The 20,191-nt window shown below is 35.1% G+C and overlaps 2 protein-coding genes across 4 annotated transcripts in view; one reads left to right on the top strand and one right to left on the bottom strand.

Moving 5' to 3' along the window:
* The first annotated feature begins 49 nt into the window (after positions 1-49).
* LOC106180526 (THO complex subunit 2) overlaps positions 50-20,191 on the top strand; it is a 50,157-nt gene continuing 30,015 nt past the window's right edge. For both annotated transcript variants that reach the window (XM_087007544.1, XM_087007543.1), the window contains exons 1-8: positions 50-210; positions 645-792; positions 1,099-1,150; positions 5,186-5,259; positions 5,659-5,780; positions 6,135-6,265; positions 6,731-6,891; positions 7,174-7,269. In XM_087007544.1, coding sequence (XP_086863670.1) covers positions 149-210; positions 645-792; positions 1,099-1,150; positions 5,186-5,259; positions 5,659-5,780; positions 6,135-6,265; positions 6,731-6,891; positions 7,174-7,269 — 846 coding nt within the window. In that variant the 5' untranslated portion in view covers positions 50-148. The remainder of the gene's footprint in view (positions 211-644; positions 793-1,098; positions 1,151-5,185; positions 5,260-5,658; positions 5,781-6,134; positions 6,266-6,730; positions 6,892-7,173; positions 7,270-20,191) is intronic.
* LOC106180547 (5-hydroxytryptamine receptor 2C-like) overlaps positions 8,540-20,191 on the bottom strand; it is a 29,768-nt gene continuing 18,116 nt past the window's right edge. For both annotated transcript variants that reach the window (XM_087007546.1, XM_013564559.3), the window contains exons 2-3: positions 13,601-15,877; positions 8,540-11,513 (exon numbers count right to left, since the gene is read on the bottom strand). In XM_087007546.1, coding sequence (XP_086863672.1) covers positions 10,162-11,513; positions 13,601-13,886 — 1,638 coding nt within the window. In that variant the 5' untranslated portion in view covers positions 13,887-15,877 and the 3' untranslated portion in view covers positions 8,540-10,161. The remainder of the gene's footprint in view (positions 11,514-13,600; positions 15,878-20,191) is intronic.

Raw genomic sequence — 20,191 nt, 5'->3', positions numbered from 1 at the left:
TTTGATTATAATTTTCAATGTACATATTTTGAATAATTCATTTTTATAAAAAGTGTCATTAAAGAAGCATTTGATGTCTTATTAAAGCGTTATATTGGCTATACATTGGATTAGCAAGAGACTAACATACGGGCAGTTATTGAAGAAAATGGCGACGTGCCTTACTCTCGAGTTGTGTAAAAACTGGGAGAAAAACGGTAAAATCGAATTGTAAGTACTCTTTCTAAAACTTTACTATGTTGTGCAAGTGTAAGCACGTATATATTTCATTACATTTATCGTGTTGCAAGTGATGTTGGCCCTTTGATTGAATGAAAATTTAGAAAATATTTTGGCCAAGATGCGGTGATAAAAAGTCGGTTCAGCCGGCGGTTTTTCTCAACCAAAGTATTCATGATTAAATGAAGTCGATGAAAAGTTTTTAGCTTGTAATAAACGTTCTTTCAAGGAACTTTCTGTAAACTTTAGAACTTTTTTGAAATATGTTTTGATTTCAAAAGATAGGCAATCAACTCTAATCAAATGCAGAGCAAGATTTGACCTTCAACACAAATAAGGTCAAATGTGCTGGACCCGCTATTTCAGTTAGAGAAGTAAAGAAGTGTGTCCAATCATGAAATAAGTTTATCTCTTTTGTTTTACAGTCAGAAGTTATGCAAGTCTACCCTGAAAGCAGATGGCAGCCTGGTTGGAGCAAGAGAAGGGAAAAAAATCCTGTATGACCTGTGTTGGCAAGTTCTCATTGGGAATCTCAAGCAAGACCAAGCAGTTGCCGTACTGCTTGAAATCAAGGTGGGTAGGAGAACAAAAGGATAATGTGACTACTTTTTTGTTGGTTAGATAAATGGTAGCTTCATTTCCTTTGTTCTTGTGTATGAAGAATTTAATGAGCTATTTTATTTTATGGAATTATTAACATATTTTTAACGTACATGATAATGCAAGCAAAAGTCATTAATGATCTAAGTAAAATAATAAATAGGTAAATGATTAAACAAAAGAAAGAAATGGAATGATCACAAGAAATTACAAAATGATATTCAATTTTAGGTTAAAAGGAACATGTTTTACAGATGATTTTTATTTTCTTTCTTACAGGATCTGCATGAAGAGCTACCATCACTTCTGGCAGACATCTTTTCAATAATCGGTATGGGGTGAAGTATTATAGAGCATACTCCTTTTTCTCACCACACAGTCGTGAGCTGTGCAGTTATGAGTTAAAGCTGCCTGGGCGCGTTCCTACTGGAAAGATCCCACAATTAGGTTGCAGCAGTGGCGCCATCTATCTGTGGTTTGGGAAAGTGGCACGGGTAATATTGTTATCCACCTGTTGGTCACTGTTTCGAAGAGAGGGATAACGAAGGATATGAAAGAAATGGAAGGTCTTGATGGTGCCTTTGTGGTAGTGAAATAAGGCAGAATCAAGATGGTTGCCATAGATGTGGAGGTTATGAATGTAGTGAATAGGAAATTCATTTGATTCCTATAAGGATCATGAGCATTCATTTAAAACTTTCTTTTTGAAGCATTTCCAGTGTATATTCCATCTTCTGTCAAATGGATGCTGTTTTGTAAAATCCAGCATATGTTCCAGCAGTTGTTGAAAAATGTTGCCATTTATTGCAAGCTGCACCATGTTTCAAAGCCCCATCGTTAATCAATTGATCCTTATATATGCTTGTTTTGTTGGAATGTTCCTGAAGTTGGACTGAATCAACACTGCCGTCGTCAAATGTTTTACAGCAATATTCTTGACAAGGTGATTGAAGATGGACTGGAAATTTAAAAGATATCATTTTTTTTCAAGGAAGTCGACACCAAAGTAAAAGTCGTACAACTTCAGAGAAAACTCAAGATAGAACCAGGAGAAAAGAACTACTGTTGTTTGCAAAATTTATATTTTAAGGCACTGAAGGGCGCATAAATATAGTGGTTGGGCGATGCTGAAACTAAGCTGAAGAAATGGAAGAGATTTTTTGAAGACTGAATAACATGTTCATGAGACCTTTGTTGGTCTCTGTTAAACATTGTGAAATATAGATACTTTCTTGAACAGGTTTGTGGATATCTATTGTTTGGACAATAAACTGAAGTGCAATGGGCATGCCATTTTGATCACTATACATTTCTATAAGACTGCCTGTAATCTTAACAATGGACTCCAACCAAATACTAGTGAAATGGGAGCCTGGGCAGTACAATTTTGAAAATTGTCTTCATCTGCTAGCCCCGCTGCTTCTGCTATGGGCTAGTAGACTCTTAAACCCTGGAGGACCAGAGCTGAGAGGATTTTGGCAAAGACTGAGACATAGTGAATTTCAATGGAGTTGATCAGCAAGATTTGTCTCTCGATATCATCATGTTATTTCTAATAAAGTTCTTGATAATGGGCAAGAAAAATAACTTTTCCATGAAAAACCCATTGACTGCATTGACTGGAAATTTGAATGAACATTACAGAAACTGCAAATCAGACTTCTTGAAAGATGAAGTCCCATTTTTTTCCTCCAGAGACTACAATGTTAAACGTTCAGCATACAGATCATGAATATAATGCTGCATGAATTTCTTCAGTTGGAAAAAAAAGTCCCAATGGATATTTATAGAGACGGCTACCAAAGGTAACAATGGGAAACTGATGAAGATTGGTGAAAAGGAAATCCATTGAATCAGTGTGTCATGGAGCAGGCTTTGGCAAACAAACTCTTTCTTGTGGTATTGATTTCGCGACTTGATGACAGACATAATTCATTTTCATTCAGATTTTGGAGAACTAACACTGTTTTATTTTTTGAAGAAGAAAAATTCTTGGGAAAAAAGCAATTGGAATGCCCACGGATGATTGATCTTATGAATGGATTAGAAGTGTGAAACAGTCTTTAAATATTCTCCATTGAAACACCCCATCAGATTGATGTACACATTTGAAATATAGTGAAAAGTTTCAATTGATATTTAGATTGTATTATACCATACCAATATCGTTATTTGAATGTGTTTGCATTGTGCAACTCTTTCATGATATTCTATTGGATTCTGCAAAGTTGTGTGTGGATCTCTTACCAATATTGTTGGTCATGCAAAAGCTTAAGCAGCTTACAAATTTGCTTTAATATCTAACTATTCAAGTTTTCATCATCATATTACAATTTTCTCTTCATTAATTTTAAATCCAATTGGTCATTGAAGACTGTTTCAATATAACTATTTAAAGACAGGAAGAATGCTAATTGATTGATTTTAATTAGGTCTACAATTACTCATCATCTAGATGTGAAATTGTTTTAATTTATCCAATAACAGTGAGAATGAGAAATGTTTTCAAATCAAGTGAGCAAATACCTGTTAAGAATTTTTCAATTTTTTCCCTGAGCAGTGTGTACTCAATAGAGATAAAAAAATGGAAAAATAGAAGCAGCCTCTCAGTCTATATTATTAAATAGAAAGTAAAATGTATAAATGGAGCATTTGCACAGTACAGCACTAATTAGAAGTAAATACAAAATGAAGTATTGCAAAGAAATCAGGAAGATGCTTTGCATTCATAAGTTTAACTATAGCATAAATTGTACATGTGAGAAATGAGATTTCAGATGAATACAGAGTGAAATACAGATACATGGGTTCTACTGGACAGTAAATGCTTCTTGTAGGAATGCTGCATTTTTACATCAAAATCGGTTTCAAGACAGGTTTTTATAATATATAATGTTCACTAGAAATTTGTTTTAGTTTCCAAAAAAAAAAAAAAAAAAAAAGTGGGGGGAGGCTTGTCATCATAAACATCACAAAAGTAACTGCAGGTTGAAAATCTGCAAAATAGGACCTGCTTGAAATATCTTGAAATATGTTACTTGAATCCTTGAGGGATTAGAAATGTTAAAACATGGTAAATCACAAGTTTGACCAGAAATATAGTTTGCTGTTATTTGAATCAATTGTTCTCACTGTCATTTACTAGTGGACTTGTACATACGAAGTTCATCAAAATCCCTTCGTATAAACCTTAGCAATTATAAACTAGAATTATCGTGTTAGTCACTTACAGTATGACCAGTCATTCCTAATGGTCATGTTACTGCTACATATTTTAAAACTGAAAACTGGTTTTATTCCTGGCAGTAGGGATTGCTAGTGGTTAGTTACATCAATAAAATGTATCTTTTACTACATTGACAAAGGTGTGAATAACACAAATGTCATTATTAAAAAAATTAACTTGCTTTAGATGTGTTGGCAATGTGATACATTTAAGCTTGCTTCTTGTATTTTTAAATGCATAAAATTGGTTTCAATTTACATCAAGCAGATAAATAATGGCGAAGAAGAAAAACAAAGTTGCAAACATTGGTATTGAGAATAATTCACAATTGGACAGTTAACAAAGCTTTCAGCATCAGATTTTGCTTATTAGTGTGAATATGCAAACTTACTGAATTGTTGAAAAAAGTTGTATGAATACGTAAATAAACGATGTGTGTGTAATATTTTACTATATGTATCTTCAGTTGTGAAATTATGAAACAAACAAAAAAAGGAGTTTAGACACTACACACCAAGTAACTGCTCAAAAGTGATGACTGGTTATTTCCCTACAAAGAACTCGTGAAACGAGTCTTACTATGATTTCTGAAAACAGTAATGGATGTTACATCTTGTCTTTTGTTTAAAAAGACTTGTATGAGGTTGGTGACTGTTCAGAATTCTAGTTGTCTTTAGGGTTTTTGAGATTGTTCAATAAGTGATAAAAAACTAGCATTAAGATTTGCATAGAAACCAAAAAATGAGTCGATAACATGCACAACTTGCTCTGGGGTCTGGGTGGGCAGAAATTTTGGATCCAAGTCTAAAGACATTTGGAAGATAATATAAAGTAGTAGACACAGCCTTTTTACGTGGTTGGATTAATAATTGAATGAGAAATGAATTTGCATGCTCTATTATATCAAATAAAATTTCACGCCTGGAAAGTGGATAATATAGGAATGCAAGGTTGATTACTGGTTACATTTATTCTTTATGTTGAAAATATTTTGAGTTAAACAATCATCATCATAATATGCATAAAATATGTGTAATAAGGAATACAAAGATGTATTAGATGTAAAATAAAAGTTGAATAAATGCTAAAAGCACAAAAGATGATAATTACAATCACTTGTTCATACTTTGTATCTTCCAGATGTTGAAACCCAAGCTGAAGAAGAGAAACCCAAACAAAGACAGCGTTTTCTAGCATTAGTACCAGCATGCTTAGTAAGTGATTCATCTCTTCAATTGAAATCACAGACAATTAAATATTATACAATGGTTTCATTTAAAACACCGAGAGAGAGAACTTTTCTGTTGGTTTCTTACAAAGGAGAAAAGTATAAAATATTGCAAATGTGTTTGAAAGTTGTTAGATAATTTATCTGCTTGATATGCTCTATTTTGGGTTTTGTTGTGTCAAAATAATTTTGGACAAATCGTTCGATCTTTGTAGATTTGGCATGATGTTGATGTATTGGAAGTTTTGACACTGACTCTAGTAACAAGTGGAGTTTTTTTTATCCGTGAATCCTTTACTTTAGTAGAGAACACATCAGTATACCAAGTTAATTTTTATTCGCTCCTAATTTTGAAAGTTTGACAGTTCATTGTTTATTTTCTCAGGGCTTCATATCTGAGCAAGTACTGAAGGAAAGATTGGACTTTGATACTCTGGAGGCTGTGGGACTGATACCATCCAAACAAGCTTTTCAGCAGAAATATGTCAAGACTAAAACAAAATTATAGTAAGTCTCACGAGCGTGTCCATAAAGATACCGATTATTCACAAAAAAAGTTTAATTTTTGTGCTTTCAGTCAAGTTTTATTCAGTGGAAATCATTTGATTTTGTTGAAGAAAAAGTGAAATTTGAGGTCAAGTCTTGGTGAAACCAGAGAATAAAGTGAAGAAAAATTAAGTGTGGTATAATTTGCCAGCCTTAACTAAATTAAACACCCTTCACTAAAACAAAGTTTGAGCATTTTAAAGAGTACACTTAATATGAACTTAGAGAAATTCCACAGGTGGTAAGGAAGAGGTTCAGGCCAGGCTTTCAAATGTGAGTTTATTCTACTTCCCATTTGTTTCTCAATATTTTCAGCTACAAGCAGCAAAAATTTAATCTATTGCGAGAGGAGAGCGAGGGGTATGCCAAACTGATTGCAGAGCTGGGACAAGATGTCCACACCTTGACACCTGATATGATGTTACAAGTGATCAAATCCCTTATAGGTAAATGTCACCACAGCACTACCAAGAGAGTTGTTCCAGATAAGAAAAAATAAGTTGGGCCAACCTGGTGTTAACTTCAGTGTTTTTAATTGATTATTTGATTTATGTTGAAGTAGATTAAAATTTTTGATATATAAAAGTTAAGACAAAATTATGGAGTCTGACTGAATTTCTTTCTTGAAATGAGCTGCAAGAAGCTGCAGATTGATCTGGGCCATAAGCATTGGATGCAGCTTTAGAAATATTTTCCTTTTGTTTTAAGCTTCAGTTTATTGACTAGAAGAACAAGTACATGAATTTCAGAGCTGATAAGGGCCAGCTTCATGTTCATAGAGCATACAGTTTAGCATCATTGCAAATATTTCTCAACTTTCTTATTTTGTAGTTGATATTGAACACATATTTAATAAAATACTCTGTCTGCAGTGTGCATGTGTTTTTGAAAAGTGCATTGTGTGATTTCAGGATTTTTCAACTTGGACCCAAACCGGGTTCTGGATATAATCCTGGATGCATTTGAGTGCCGCCCCGCCCTGGTGGATTTCTTTGTCACATTACTCAGGTCATATATGATGGATCCACAGCGCCTCTGTCATGTGCTGGGATTCAAGTTTCACTTTTATCAGGTATTTTGTCAACGCTTTAACTGCTGGTCATTGTATCAAAGATGTGTTTGATTTTTTTTTTATGAAGTGATCAGTTTTGAGTTAGTTGAGCTTAACAAAATGAGTGCAAGACTGAGTAGCAGGAATATATTAAATGATTAGAAAACATCAATAAGTGGTTCTGTTTATGCAGTAAAGTGAACAGACATTACAAGTAAAAAAATTGGCCCATGTTTAAAGTACATAGTCACTGTGATATCTTACCCTGTAAATATTGTGCATGAAATGTTTCTTATTTTGTAGGAGACTGTTGGCAGTGAAACCCCCAAATCTCTCTACAAGGTGGCAGCACTGCTGGTGCAACATGGCCTGGTTGAGCTGGACAACTTGTACCCTCATGTGAGTAACAGAATGATGGACTTGAATTTTGATGGAGCATTTTGTTATAAACAACAAATGCTGTGCTGTGCTATGTTTTTATTTAATCATTATTATTTTTGTTAATTATTTTTTCATCATTTTCAGGCTTGTTGTCTGTTGTCCTGGTGTATGTTGTGGTTCATGTAGGACGGTCTAATATTTTGAATGAATGTCTTACATTGATCCCTATAGAGCCCTATTTCCTATAACACTTTCAGGACCTCTGAGTAAATACAAATGGATTCATTCACTTCCTGATTACTTATTAACACTTTGTAAAGAGAGCCAAATTATACAATGATATTTTACCTGATGTTCTGATGAATGAAGCTGAGAAATGGATGTACAGAGATTTCACAACCATCACCGATGCTTTGAAACAGACAAAAGAATAGATAACAATAAAAATAAAAAAAATTAAACGCCTTTTTATGTAAAAGTTGTTTCAGTATATTTAGAAATAAAGGGATTTAATGGGCCTCGAATGGTTAAGTAATGATATCCACATCCTAATTACTCGGTCTAGTAAAGTTATTGAATGATGATGTGAGGTTCTTTCCCAGGGGTAGGTCACCAGTGCTCCTGTACTTACTCATTTAGTTTGAAGAAAATTGGAGTCACCAGGCAGACTTATTATTGTCAGTCCTAGGGATAAAAGAAGAGAAAGGATTAATTTCTTATGACCATCTCATGAATTTATTGTAATTAAATTAATTAGAAGTGGGATATATTTGAGCACTCTTATTGAATAGGATTCTGCTGAACCAAAGACGTCAGCAGTACACTGTATTGATTGGTTGTAATTTTAATTGTATGTGGTAATGTTGTACTTTAGAAAGCTGCAATTCTTTAGCTATAATCCCATCCACATTGGTGGAGAGATTTCAATTTGAAGGAGAAATGGTTTTAAACAGAAAGGTTTCTGTTTACTACAAAACTGTAAGAACACTGTTGGTACCCTTTCTGCAAACCAAATATTTATTTAAATATTTTTCTTTTTAGTAATGAAAAATAGTTGGATGATATTTTATTATGAATTATCCCAATAATAAACTCTGATACACACAGCATTTATTAATAAGCTGTAGATGAATGATCTACTTCTTACTATTATATTAAGTCGATAAAAAAAAAAACAGTGATTGGTAAATTGTTTTCAAGGGTGGGGGAAATCTTTACATTATTATTATGAGTTCTTCATAAATAGATCTATAATACTAGACATCACTTAAAGGCATAAAAACTAAGGTCAAAATAAATAAAAGCAAGTTTAATAGCTCATCATCATTACACAAATAGGCAATAAATAAACAATAAGCAGCATAAGTCTGGCTTAAATGCTGATAACATGAAAAGTGCATTAGTTGTAAGAGGAACCATTTGAATAAAAGATGAGGCATGGAAATTCATCATGAGAAGAGACAGAGATGAATTTTAATTTCTAGGTTAACAGAATTTGAAGAAAAAAATGATATAAGAAATGCCTTCAGTTACTGTAACAGCTGTTCAAATATATGGAAAAAGCAAAACTCATTTGCATTAAGAAAAAAGCATTGACAATATTTAAAATCTGTTTTATTGAGTCTAGTGTGCCTTCCTTTGCCTCTCCCATGCCTTAGAGTTTTCAAGTCGGTGGATATACTAACACGTGTAATGAGTATGTTCGTGAAATGTATATGACATTTTTATTTGATCTTTATTTCAGTGCACACATTCTTCGTTGCACTCACTGCACTCGTAATTCATTCCCCAGTGACGACTGTTGGCGTACAAGTTGTGTGTCCAATGTTTTTCTTCATTGAATATACAATCCATTCAGTGTTACCTAACATTTGTATCATGGTGCACCCATTGATCATTAGAGATACCAGAGATCAATATTTTCATATTCGTATCTTGTAATTTTGACGGTTTTCATCTCATGATCTTTTTAGATATTAGGTAATAAATCAATAAGTTGGTCACACATTAAAAGAGCCTGCAGTCAGACTTTTTTTATAAAGATAAGTGTACCTCGAGCCACTTTCAGTTTGGTTTTCTTTAAAAAAAAACCCAAAAGACTGTACAGTTTTGATAAATGCAATCTGACTGCAGCATAAACTTAACTAACCATTTTGCACAGATAACTTATGTTCTCCTGGTGCACTTAAATATACTTTAAAAAGAGAGTTTATGCCCTTAAATTACATATATAAATGACTAGTACCAGTTTCTTAAACAACACAAAATACATATTTAAAAAAAATCCAAATAAAGCAAACAAAAGAAAAAAAAAGGCTTTAAAGTTGTACTTTCTTCAAAACTTATTAGGTAACAGTGAATAGGGTTGGGTAAATCGCATGTTTCCATGAACAGGTGCTTTCAGAATTTGATGCTAAACACAAGTCCGACAATTACGTACTTATTGCACATATTGCAATTGTTTAGGTTAATAGATTCACACTTTTCAAAATGACAGAGACAATAACTTATCACCAACCTAAATAATTTGCAGCTGTGGAAAAAATAGTTGTCAGATTCTTTTGCAGGATCGAATTCTTCCCCTGAAATCACCTGTTAATGAATATATATATATTTCACCTGACTTTGTTAAAGTGAATTTATTGCCCTTAATTTTATAACATTAAAGAAAAAAATGGTACATACAGTTACTCTTTTCTAGCTGACTTGTACAGATTTATCCTTAAATGAAAAAATTAAATAGAGTGAAATTTGATGCTAAAGCAAGTTTAGTTTTTTATTTTTGTGAAACTGACCTCAGTACCTTACCAAACAGACTAACTGAGAGACCCATGAAGGAAGTACAAAATTCTACAAATTCACAATATTTCCCCCCCCCCCCCCCCCATTTTTTTCTAAAAATGCTATTTCTCACAACCCAGATTGCTTTTTGCAGTAATAGCAATGCAGAAGTTTCTGGAAGGCCTTCCTATAGTCTGGGTTGAATATTCTGTAGATGATAGGATTGACCATGGGGGTTGCAAACACCAGCCACTCGCATACTGAGACTACAGTCTGTGAAATCACATGCCGACACTCCAGACAAGATGTGTAAATTACAGCCGTCAAAAAGAAAGGAAAGTACATAAGAACAAACACGAAAAACAGTATGCCTAGTGTCTTTGAGGCTTTCCTCTGGTTACGCTGGCTGCGGGTATTTATAGAGTTGTGTTCTGGGTCACTGTACTTCTTAATGTGATCAGGCCCATTACAGTGATTTTTAGCCATGATGGGCAGACTTACTGCAGAGATCTGCTTTCTGTATAGGATTGTTTTCCTCACTTGCTTCAAGCCCCTCATAATACTGGGGGTATTGCTGTCCTGACTGTGCCGTTTAAGGCTCAGCATTTCACAACTTTGTATCTTTAAGTTATCTTTATTATTTTGTATCCCAAGCAAGTCTTTATTGTTTGAATTGATACAATGTGTCTCAGGGCTCTCAGCGTCAAACACTAGTCCGCTGTCCATGAGGCAAGGAGAATTGGACTCGTTTGATTCATTGTCACTTGGTGGTAAATCTAAAACTATGCCACAACTGCAAATATGTTGTTTATTAGGTGGCAGTTCTTGGGTTATATTTACGCCAGTGTGGCCGCCATCTTCCTCCCCCTCGCTAGAATGTTGTCTGTGGCTGCAGGGCTTCCTCCTCTCATCACCTGGGTGGGTTTTCCAGAATTTCTGAAAATGTGCTAAGCTATGACTTCTGCTGCTGTGCTCCTTGTCCCCAGCTTCCAGACAGTTTGTTGACTTTGCCTTGATGATGGAGAAAGTTGGGTTGTGACTGAACGTGTGCACGCTCGATGTGGCCGTAGACATTTCCTCAGATGGAGATCTGTACTTCACATGGCCTTCATTACGCAGGTGTTGTAAAGTCAGGAAAAATGCCACCACCATTATTATCAAAGGAATGTAAAATGTTACACTTGTGGACAATATAATGGCCTCTGTGGAGCGAATCCATACGCACTGGGGTCCACCATCATTGTTCGCTGCAATGGTGGTCACAACAAATGGAATGGGCACCGTAAGGGATAGTCCCCATATAAATGTGATTTTAAAGATCAGGCCTTTCTTGGAGCGTGAGCGAAGGTGCTTGAAGGGGTACCGAACGGCAATGTAGCGGTCCACAGACATAATGCACATGTGAAATATGGTCGCTGTAGTGAGGACGACATCTGTACAGAACCACAAGGTACAGAATATGGAGGGCAGAGGAAAGTAGTCTGGAAAATATGTAGAAAATAATCTGATTAATAAAAGAGATTATACTAACCACAACTTTATGTAAAGAATCTGATGTAGATTACAGTTTCTATCATCAATCTTAATATAATTGTATTTTTCAGAATGATTTTATAAATATAGTTGCTATGATCATGTTTTTGTTGATGATAGTGAAGATAAAGGAATTGTTTGTCACAGATTAATAGAATATGTGGAAAGGCAAAATCCTGACAGTCTGATTTTGTTTAATAAAATTAGAACATAAATAGAGTGTAGTGTGTGGTAAAAATGATTTGATTGTTATATTTATGCTGTGAAGAAGCACTATAACATAATAGTGTGAATGACTATAACCATTCTAAAAAAAGTAGAGTAATCTGTGAAGGTTCTTTATAAGTAATTTATCATTCATGATTATTCTGTTCAGATCATTTTCCTTGTCAATGTCAAAAAATATTCAGAGCATACATTCACATAAGTCTCCCCATAGCTTTGTCCACTTATTATATGGTTATGACAAGTTTCTAATGTTTAGGTCCTCTTGGGAATTTTGTAGGACATGAGCCCCATTATGGGATTTGACCCAAACTTGTCATTACTCTTGGAAATTTTGCTTTGTAATTGACAACTGAAAGTCAATTTGGTATTCTTCTTGTCAGTATCTTTGACATTTCCCTTCCCCAAGTGAATTGGCATTATTATTGAAGGTGTGATTAAATCTTGCAATGATAATCTTGTCTGGAAAGCAGACGCTTTGGCCTCTGAAAGCAGGTCTGTCATCAGTTATGGGGAGATTATTTGTCAAAACTGTATGGAACAGATTCATATTTTGTGTCCAAAAAAAAAAAAAAAAAAAAAAAAGCCGTGAACAACATACTTGGAATATGAACATAACTTCTATTGCCTTGACAGTTGTAATAGGTTGCGAATTCACAGATCATTTTGATTTCCTCAGTCTTAAACCTTGAACAAGGCTGTGTGCTGCTTAGGAACTGAATCCCAGATTTGATTTGACTATGGCTTCATTACTAAGTGTTGCAGTATTAAAAAAAAAAAAAAACTGGTCTCAGAATTTACCTTAACTTTTAACTTAAGTTTACATCCCTGAAAATGATTTTTTTTATTATGAGATGACACATAGTACCATATCTCACAGGCAGCCTTCCATCTTCTACTTTTAGGGACCTTTGAAATTGGTATGTGTAATGTTGGCACACAAATAGCTACCTGGGGGTATTCACTGAATGATCCAGTATATTATAGGATGTCTATACATCTGAGGATTGAGGTTAGAAAATATGCACTTTGTTCTGTGATGAGGTTGCCAGTTTTCATTTCAAAAGTGATGGGTTTTCTGGAAACCTTGAAGGCTCTCTGAATTGTCCGTTATTCTTGTAGAAGACTTTTAACTCTCTCCCTTTTCCTCAAAATATTGAAGTTCCTTTTTTTAGGGTGGGGTGGGGGTGAGATGATGACTCTCCATATTTTCGAACATTAAGAAAAATAGATAAAAATGGTAAAAATGCACTGTAGTGAATAATAATGATATTTTTGAAAAAATATCTGCAAATTTATGGATATGCTGTACCTCTTTTGGTCTTATGATGCCTCTTTTCTTTTTTAAAAATAAAGGGATCTGGATATGTCTTGTTAAAAATTTCTGTTGTTCCCCCCTCAATTCAGAATTTCAAAATTATCATTACTTGACTGAATAGAAAATTTCACTTCAACTTCAGTTTTGTTCAGACCATGTCTATCTTTCTTAAATGCTAGCAGGTGGTTTGCTGCAATGTTAAAACTTACTTTACTGCAAGATTAATTCTAACACAGACAGGAGTGCTAAATTATATAATTGTGTTAACTACGTAAAACCTACAACGTTAATAGTCAGGAGCGGACAGAAGCTGTATTCTGGGTCTTCCAGAAAATGGTCAGAATTTTTTGAGTTTACATTGACTTACAACTTTTTTTTCTGTCATAAGATGCTCAAAAATGGGGGATAGTTCAACAAAGATAATTTGAAAGAATGTCAGAAATATTTTTGGATCCACCCCTGAATAGTAACCCAGTGGAATAGTGTACTTACTCAGAAAGGCCCGCGTGATGGCCAGTGGGAGGGTCAAGACTCCAGCCAACAGGTCAGTTATGGACAAAGACACTAGGAAATAATTGAAGGAATTCTGTAGTCTCCTGTCATACTTCACTGCCAGTAACACCAAGCTGTTGCCAGTGACAGCCACTACAGGGACCACAGCCATGATGAGGATGGGCCAGAAGTAGTGGGGTTCTGCCTTCCCAAAGGGCCCACCTGGCTGACTGGAGTTGCTGGTGTTATTTGTCCATGTGAGATTGCTGCTGTTTGTCTCCTCCATTTCGTTGTAATTATCAAAGACAGTAAATGAAATATAATTCCCAGTTTTAAATAGTCGGTATTGAAACTGCTATTCTTGCTGCAAAAATAGTTTTCCAGTAATTTCACGGTCAATATCAGAGTGCTGCTCCTTTTGTGGATATCACATTCGATGTGTGATTTTAGCATCTTACATTGTAACTGCAGCAAATATTGCTGAGGGATGGAGGTGCCACTGAATACTGTTATGATATTGCTGATGACATCACTATATATATATATATATATGTCCCCCCTTATCCGAGTAATGACCTGGTATCCTCCTTCAATTTCTAAGTTGTGAGCTGCGCCCACATGAGTAGCACTTACTACGTTGATAAGTGCTGTTACTGCTAACTGCTCTTTGATGAGTGACCGTAGTTGCAAATCTCTTTTTATTATAGAGCTGGTGGAAATTGCTTGAGGTGTGAACAAATCTGCTTATTCAGCTTCTGTTCTTTCAATTTAACTCTGTCTGCTCTCTCAGACTGCCTCTCCTTGATTTGACGCACTGGTTATCTACCAGTTATCCACCTGCGCTGTAACATTATCATGACAAGACGACAAATCGGTTACATTCTATTTTAGCACAATTTATAAGCCCCTTTTTCTAAATCTATAATGTTCAGTCTCAGAGATGGATTCTCTTGTCCTTTCAGTCCATGTTTCATTTGAATTAAGTGTCCGTGTAATCACTCGCTATTTGTATCACATTATCTGCATCTCTTTATTCTTGCTGGTCAAGTACTTGGGGAGTCCATAAGAATAAGTCTCACCTGTACTTGGACTGTGTGTGTGTGTGTGTATCACATCATTTTGTTAGTTCGCTGATATGCTACTTTGTATCACTTACATTGCAGTTGTTACGTACTATGGGTAATGATGTCGCCCTGGGGTGAAAGTTGAAAATGATGTTTTTGGCAAGTTTATTCTGATTAATATTACTTCCACAGAAAGTTTTTTAATGAGATGGGGTGATAATTATATTGCCAGCATATTTACTCTTTTGGCAAAACTGCAAGTGATGTAATTTTTTTTCCATTATAAGAAGAAAGGAGACAAGGTTGAATCGTGCGAAGCTTGGTTATCAGTACCAACTTAAGTCTCATTTGTTGAAAGTCATCCTCTTGAAAATAACGAAGTGTGACATGTCTGGCAAAAAAGAGTGACAAAACAACAATGCACTATTTTTGTCTTGATAATCAAACACCCCTGGTCAGTCACAAGTCACTGCTGGTCAATTGATTTGTTTTCTTTCAAGACCAAATTATTTCACACCTTTCTGAAAGCTGAAAGACTGATCTATTGAAAGTAATATAATAAAAGTTCCAGGGTGTCTGTTTTAAAGAAATGAGGTTTCCTATCTTTGAACAATACCAGAAGATGCCTGCTCTGAAGTATTGTTGAAACATCTGCACTGCCAAATAAACATCTTTTCTTGGAGTGAAATCTCCATTCAGTCTTTTGTGCTTTGCCAATAAAGAAAGACTTGCAGTCTCTTGTACTGTTTTGAGGCCAATGATATTACATTCACTTAGAAGTCTTGATGAGTTTTGCCAAAATACATGGTCTCAACAGTTGTGAAAAGAGTATTGTTGAGTTAGCTAAAGAGGTATTCCAGTGTAATATTTAGCTTTTTAAGAGGAGCAACTATTATTGCATTGTCCCAAGACTGATTATCTCTTCATGTGTGGATATTAGCGAACATCAACACAGCGCTTGTTAATAAGTCCCGCTGATATTGAATCTTTAGCAGTTATGAGATCACTTAGTTTGGTGTGTAATCTATGTGAAGGTGGGAATGACGTCCAAGCATAATGCAGGGGAGACGTATCTCAGCCTACTGATCATATCAGTTTCACGTGTTCTCTGTCTCATGTGTCTTCCGAGTGATCAGAGTCTGCTGTCCGTTTTACAGGACACGTTCCTGGAAACTGGGACTTGATCCGGCAATAGTCGATCTTTGTCTCCAACCTGAAATTGGAGGTAAAAATAAAACATTTAAGAGTGCCATTTTTTGGAGAAAAGATAAAGAAATTATCAGTCACTTTTGATGAATTATCAGTCACTTAGTAAAGCTAAAGATGCACAGTGTAAGATTTTTCCTGCATATTTTCCTGGAATAAAGGTTATATTTTCTCTGAGAAAGCAACCTCCTTTTCTGACACTCTCCAAAAACTCTGAGAGCATTCACAACCAGCTGATCTGCAGACTGACTAGTCCATGGATTAAGTATGGCGTGACCCACCTGAAAGCATATGCTGAAATTAAATTGCTCTTCTCCTGCTGGGACAGTGAAGTTAGAGGTAGGGAGTCCATTACATAATTGTTTGGGAATTATGCAGCTTGCTTTCAAGTGGGTGGCATATTTGATTTGCAAACTAGTTAGTCTACAGATCAAGTGGTGGTGAATGCTCTCTATGTTACAATTTGGGGGGAAAATAGAAGGCCCTTATCACATGCTTTCACATGGGTTTTTTAAGTACTATCATCCATGCTGGGTAAATTCTTGTACTGACTTATGGGTTGCGCTTCATTCAAAGCTAGACAAAGATGGTTGAAACATGTCAAGGTTTGTCGGCGATGACAGATTTAATTATTTTTGTGACATCAATTCATGGCATTGCCTGTTAAAATAAGATGAAAAATATTTTTGTCCATAGTTTAACAAGAAGTGGTTTATTTACTTAACATATGTTGAATATCTGACACTTTGTTCCTTTTAGGGCATAGGGTGTGATTTATGATGCAACATACTCCATATAATTGCCTTATGCTTTTTTATGTACAGACACAGATGTGTCTGTACATATTGTTTATGCAATTTCAGTTTCTTGATATTCACAAATGCAAAGCACTGTGTCCACACATGCTTTTCAAATTATTTCTGGAATTTTATTACAATTATTTTGATCTCTAGCTGTGATAAGCCTCCATGTGCAGTCTTTTTAATTGCGGTTTTAATGTCTGAAAGATGGTATATCAAAGTCATACATTGACAATTTAACTCAACTGCATAACTGACTCGGAGGTGAAATGCATTAAGGAAAACTCCTTTGACAGCTATTTTTTTTCTGATATAGTACATCAGAGGAGACTAGGCTCTGTATAGGTGAACTTCTTAATTAACTGGCATGTCTATCTTATTTAGCCACCTGCACCTAAGAAAAAATTGAAAATGAACAGGAAAGAGAATTGAAATGTTTCTGAACCGGTGAAGGCAGAATGAAATGGATTTCTGTGGAAAAAATGATGAAAGAGAAGACTATAACTTAGATACCATCGGCTTATTCTAAGAACTTATATCTGTGAAGTAGACTGTTTATTGTCTGTCTTGCTACTGAACCTTGACATGATGATTGGAAATGAAATGTTATCTGAACAAGCACTTTTTACCATTTGTCAGGGCTGGCAAATGGATTTCCAGGGAAATTACTTGTTGATGAGAAAACCAGGAAATACTGGAGGATTACATTTAAATCTGACTAAAAAAAAAGACACTTTATAGAACATTAAAAGTACTCAAAGTTGTACAGTGCCCTGACAATAAGTCTTTGGGAATTTTAACAGTTATGTTAACTTCTTAGGTGGTAATTAAGTTAAACCCTATTCTCTGTTACAGGTCATAAAAAAATCTTGTATGCTTTTTACTTCAAAGTGAAACTTTTTGAATTGCAAACATTCAGTTAATGGTACATCTTATTTTCTTAAATGTCTGATGATTTCTAAGGTCACTATTATATCATAATTCTCTTAATCAAATAACAACCATAGAAAAAGGAGAAAAATCATATGAAAGCCTTCATTTGCTGCAATAGCTTGTGCAAATTGTATAAATCACTTGGGAATTTTTGTTGTAGATCCTAGGACATGTTGTGGACCACAATAATGGAGATCAGATAAATTCAGTGATAATTATATTGAATACAGTTATGATTAAGTGTACAATAACTATAGCTGTTGCCTAAATACTTCAGATATAATTGTGAGTAACCACATCTTACCTGCTGATGTTTATTGCATAGAGGCTGTAGATTAAATATTGGTGTCAGATTCGTGTCATTGGGGATATGATAAAACTTTTGTGCAGTGTTTCATAACAGTCGGCCGGTTGTGTTCTCTGGAGATGCATCTTACAATAGATGCAGAATAATGTGCAGTAAAGCATATCCTTTGACTTTCTTTTGCCTGTCACATTTGACAATCCCCTCTTTATGAATACACAGCCCTAAGTCACATTAACATTGAAGATGGGTCAAGCCATCTTGGTAGGTTGATCATTGACCAAAGGATTCCATTGGCTGGGGCCTGTTTCACAAAGTTGCTATAGTCTAAATTGGTCTAAATTTTTAGATGCAACATTTTTGTGGGTTCAAGATAAATCCACAGTAGTCCATTTAAATGAAATAGGTATTGATCTTTAGCAAAAGCCATGCCTCCTATTATAAAACAGGCATGGTATTCCATTTGCATGGACTACCACCAATTTATTTTGTATCAAATTTGATCAAAATGTTGGTCTAAAACTTATTAGTGAATTACATCAGTTTTGAGGCAAAAGAACTTGTGTAAAATGGGCCCTTAGCCATGACCATGTTTGGCCTGCAGAGGAAAGATGCACTGAGAAGAGACTGTCTATCTTCAGTGTAAAGTCAACTAAGTCCATTCTACATTATGTGGGTAGAATAATGACAGCTGTGATATTTTCTATGTTTTCTTCAAACCTCAGAAAGAAACCTCTTCTCACCAACTTGTGAGACAAAAGAGTGAGCTTTGAATACAACCAATTTCATTCTTAGTTTTCCTATTTTTGAATTGACATTAGCCAAGCACATACTTCAATAACTAAGAGGATATATTAAATGTCACAATGATTATAAAGACTTTCTATGGCCATTATCTCTGTCTGTTGACACTGAAGCTGTCACCATTGTGTTGGGATGCACTTTCCTGGATACAATAACTTTTCTCCTTATGGAAGAGTCCAGTCAGTGACGCTAACTACTGCACGAAACAGCTACAACAAAAGCAAGAATGACATCAACAAAAATATCATTACCTTGATCAGATTTTCAGCAAAAGTGATATGATACCTAGCAGAATATTGAATAAATATTACATCCAAATTCGACAGTAGCACTTAGTGAAGTTTAAGAGCCGTGATGCCCTCTCCTTAGTATTGTCACAGTAGTATGTCAGCAAGATTTGGTAGATAAAAAAATCTGTAAATGCTTCACGCAGCAACAGCATCAAGCCCTGCATTGAGTGCATGCTGTACCTAGATACTTCATCAAAGAAGTCTTGTAGTTATCCCTTCTAGGCAAAATGTTCAAATTAAATGGGGGCAAATGTATTGATTGCATTGGCCAAGTCGCATGCGTCATGATGTCAAGTTCATTTCTGTGAAACAAGCAAGGTTTTCTTGGCCATGGAGGACTTGGTATTGACTTGTAAGTCTGGAACAGTAATTGTCTATAGCCCTGCGTATCATCCCTAAGTCCACATCGCTAAACGGATGAATAAAACTTTACATGTAAAGTCAATGAGATGAATTAATTATGGGGTTTCTTCTCCTGGCTATGGCAAATAATAACAGTCTAATTGATAGTTTTGCACATGGCATTGGGGGTCGTATTGGAACTGGTTGTGGAAAGTGTCAGCTGATTGAATAAGAATAACAAATGGTGAACAGCTTACTGACATGAGGAGGAAGAAGTTGTAGGTAGTTTTGGTGTAGTTGCTATGCAAGTCAATGGCTCACTCACTGGTCTATTTGAGCCAATTTACCCTATGGCAAAATTTCATCAGCTCCATCAGCATGCCTGGTACTCGACGTTAAATTTTTTAGAACTTATTTGACATATGACTTAATCTACGATAATTTGATTTTACGCTAATTTTAACATAAAGATGGAAAAGAGGCATTGAGCTTGTTAACTTTTTACAGGCAGATAGTTGAACTTGACCAAACTTGGTAAACATACATTTGTTTCTCTAATATTTTTTGCCTTAATAGTATATCTGTGACCCTGTTAGGGTTTATTCTGGTGGGATGTTCTTTAACACTGCAACCTATAGCATTATATTGTCATTAGACCCCACTGGAGAGTTTTCCAACCATGTCAGCAATTTTCATCAAAAACAAAAATGACTCAAAATAACTTGACATTACTGTGAAGAGGCATTACTTTGCACCCTAGGGGTACAAGGAGGCTTTGAGTAAAGGTTATATTTTATCTTCTCCTAAACTGATGTGAAACTGATTCAGAAACTTAAGTAGATCATTTT

Source organism: Lingula anatina, chromosome 3 (assembly GCF_051362555.1).
Source record: "Lingula anatina isolate TDL-2025a chromosome 3, LinAna3.0, whole genome shotgun sequence".
In the NCBI taxonomy this organism is placed as follows: domain Eukaryota; kingdom Metazoa; phylum Brachiopoda; class Lingulata; order Lingulida; family Lingulidae; genus Lingula; species Lingula anatina.
Note: the sequence above shows the minus strand (reverse complement) of the source record. Positions and strands in the feature narration are given on the sequence as shown.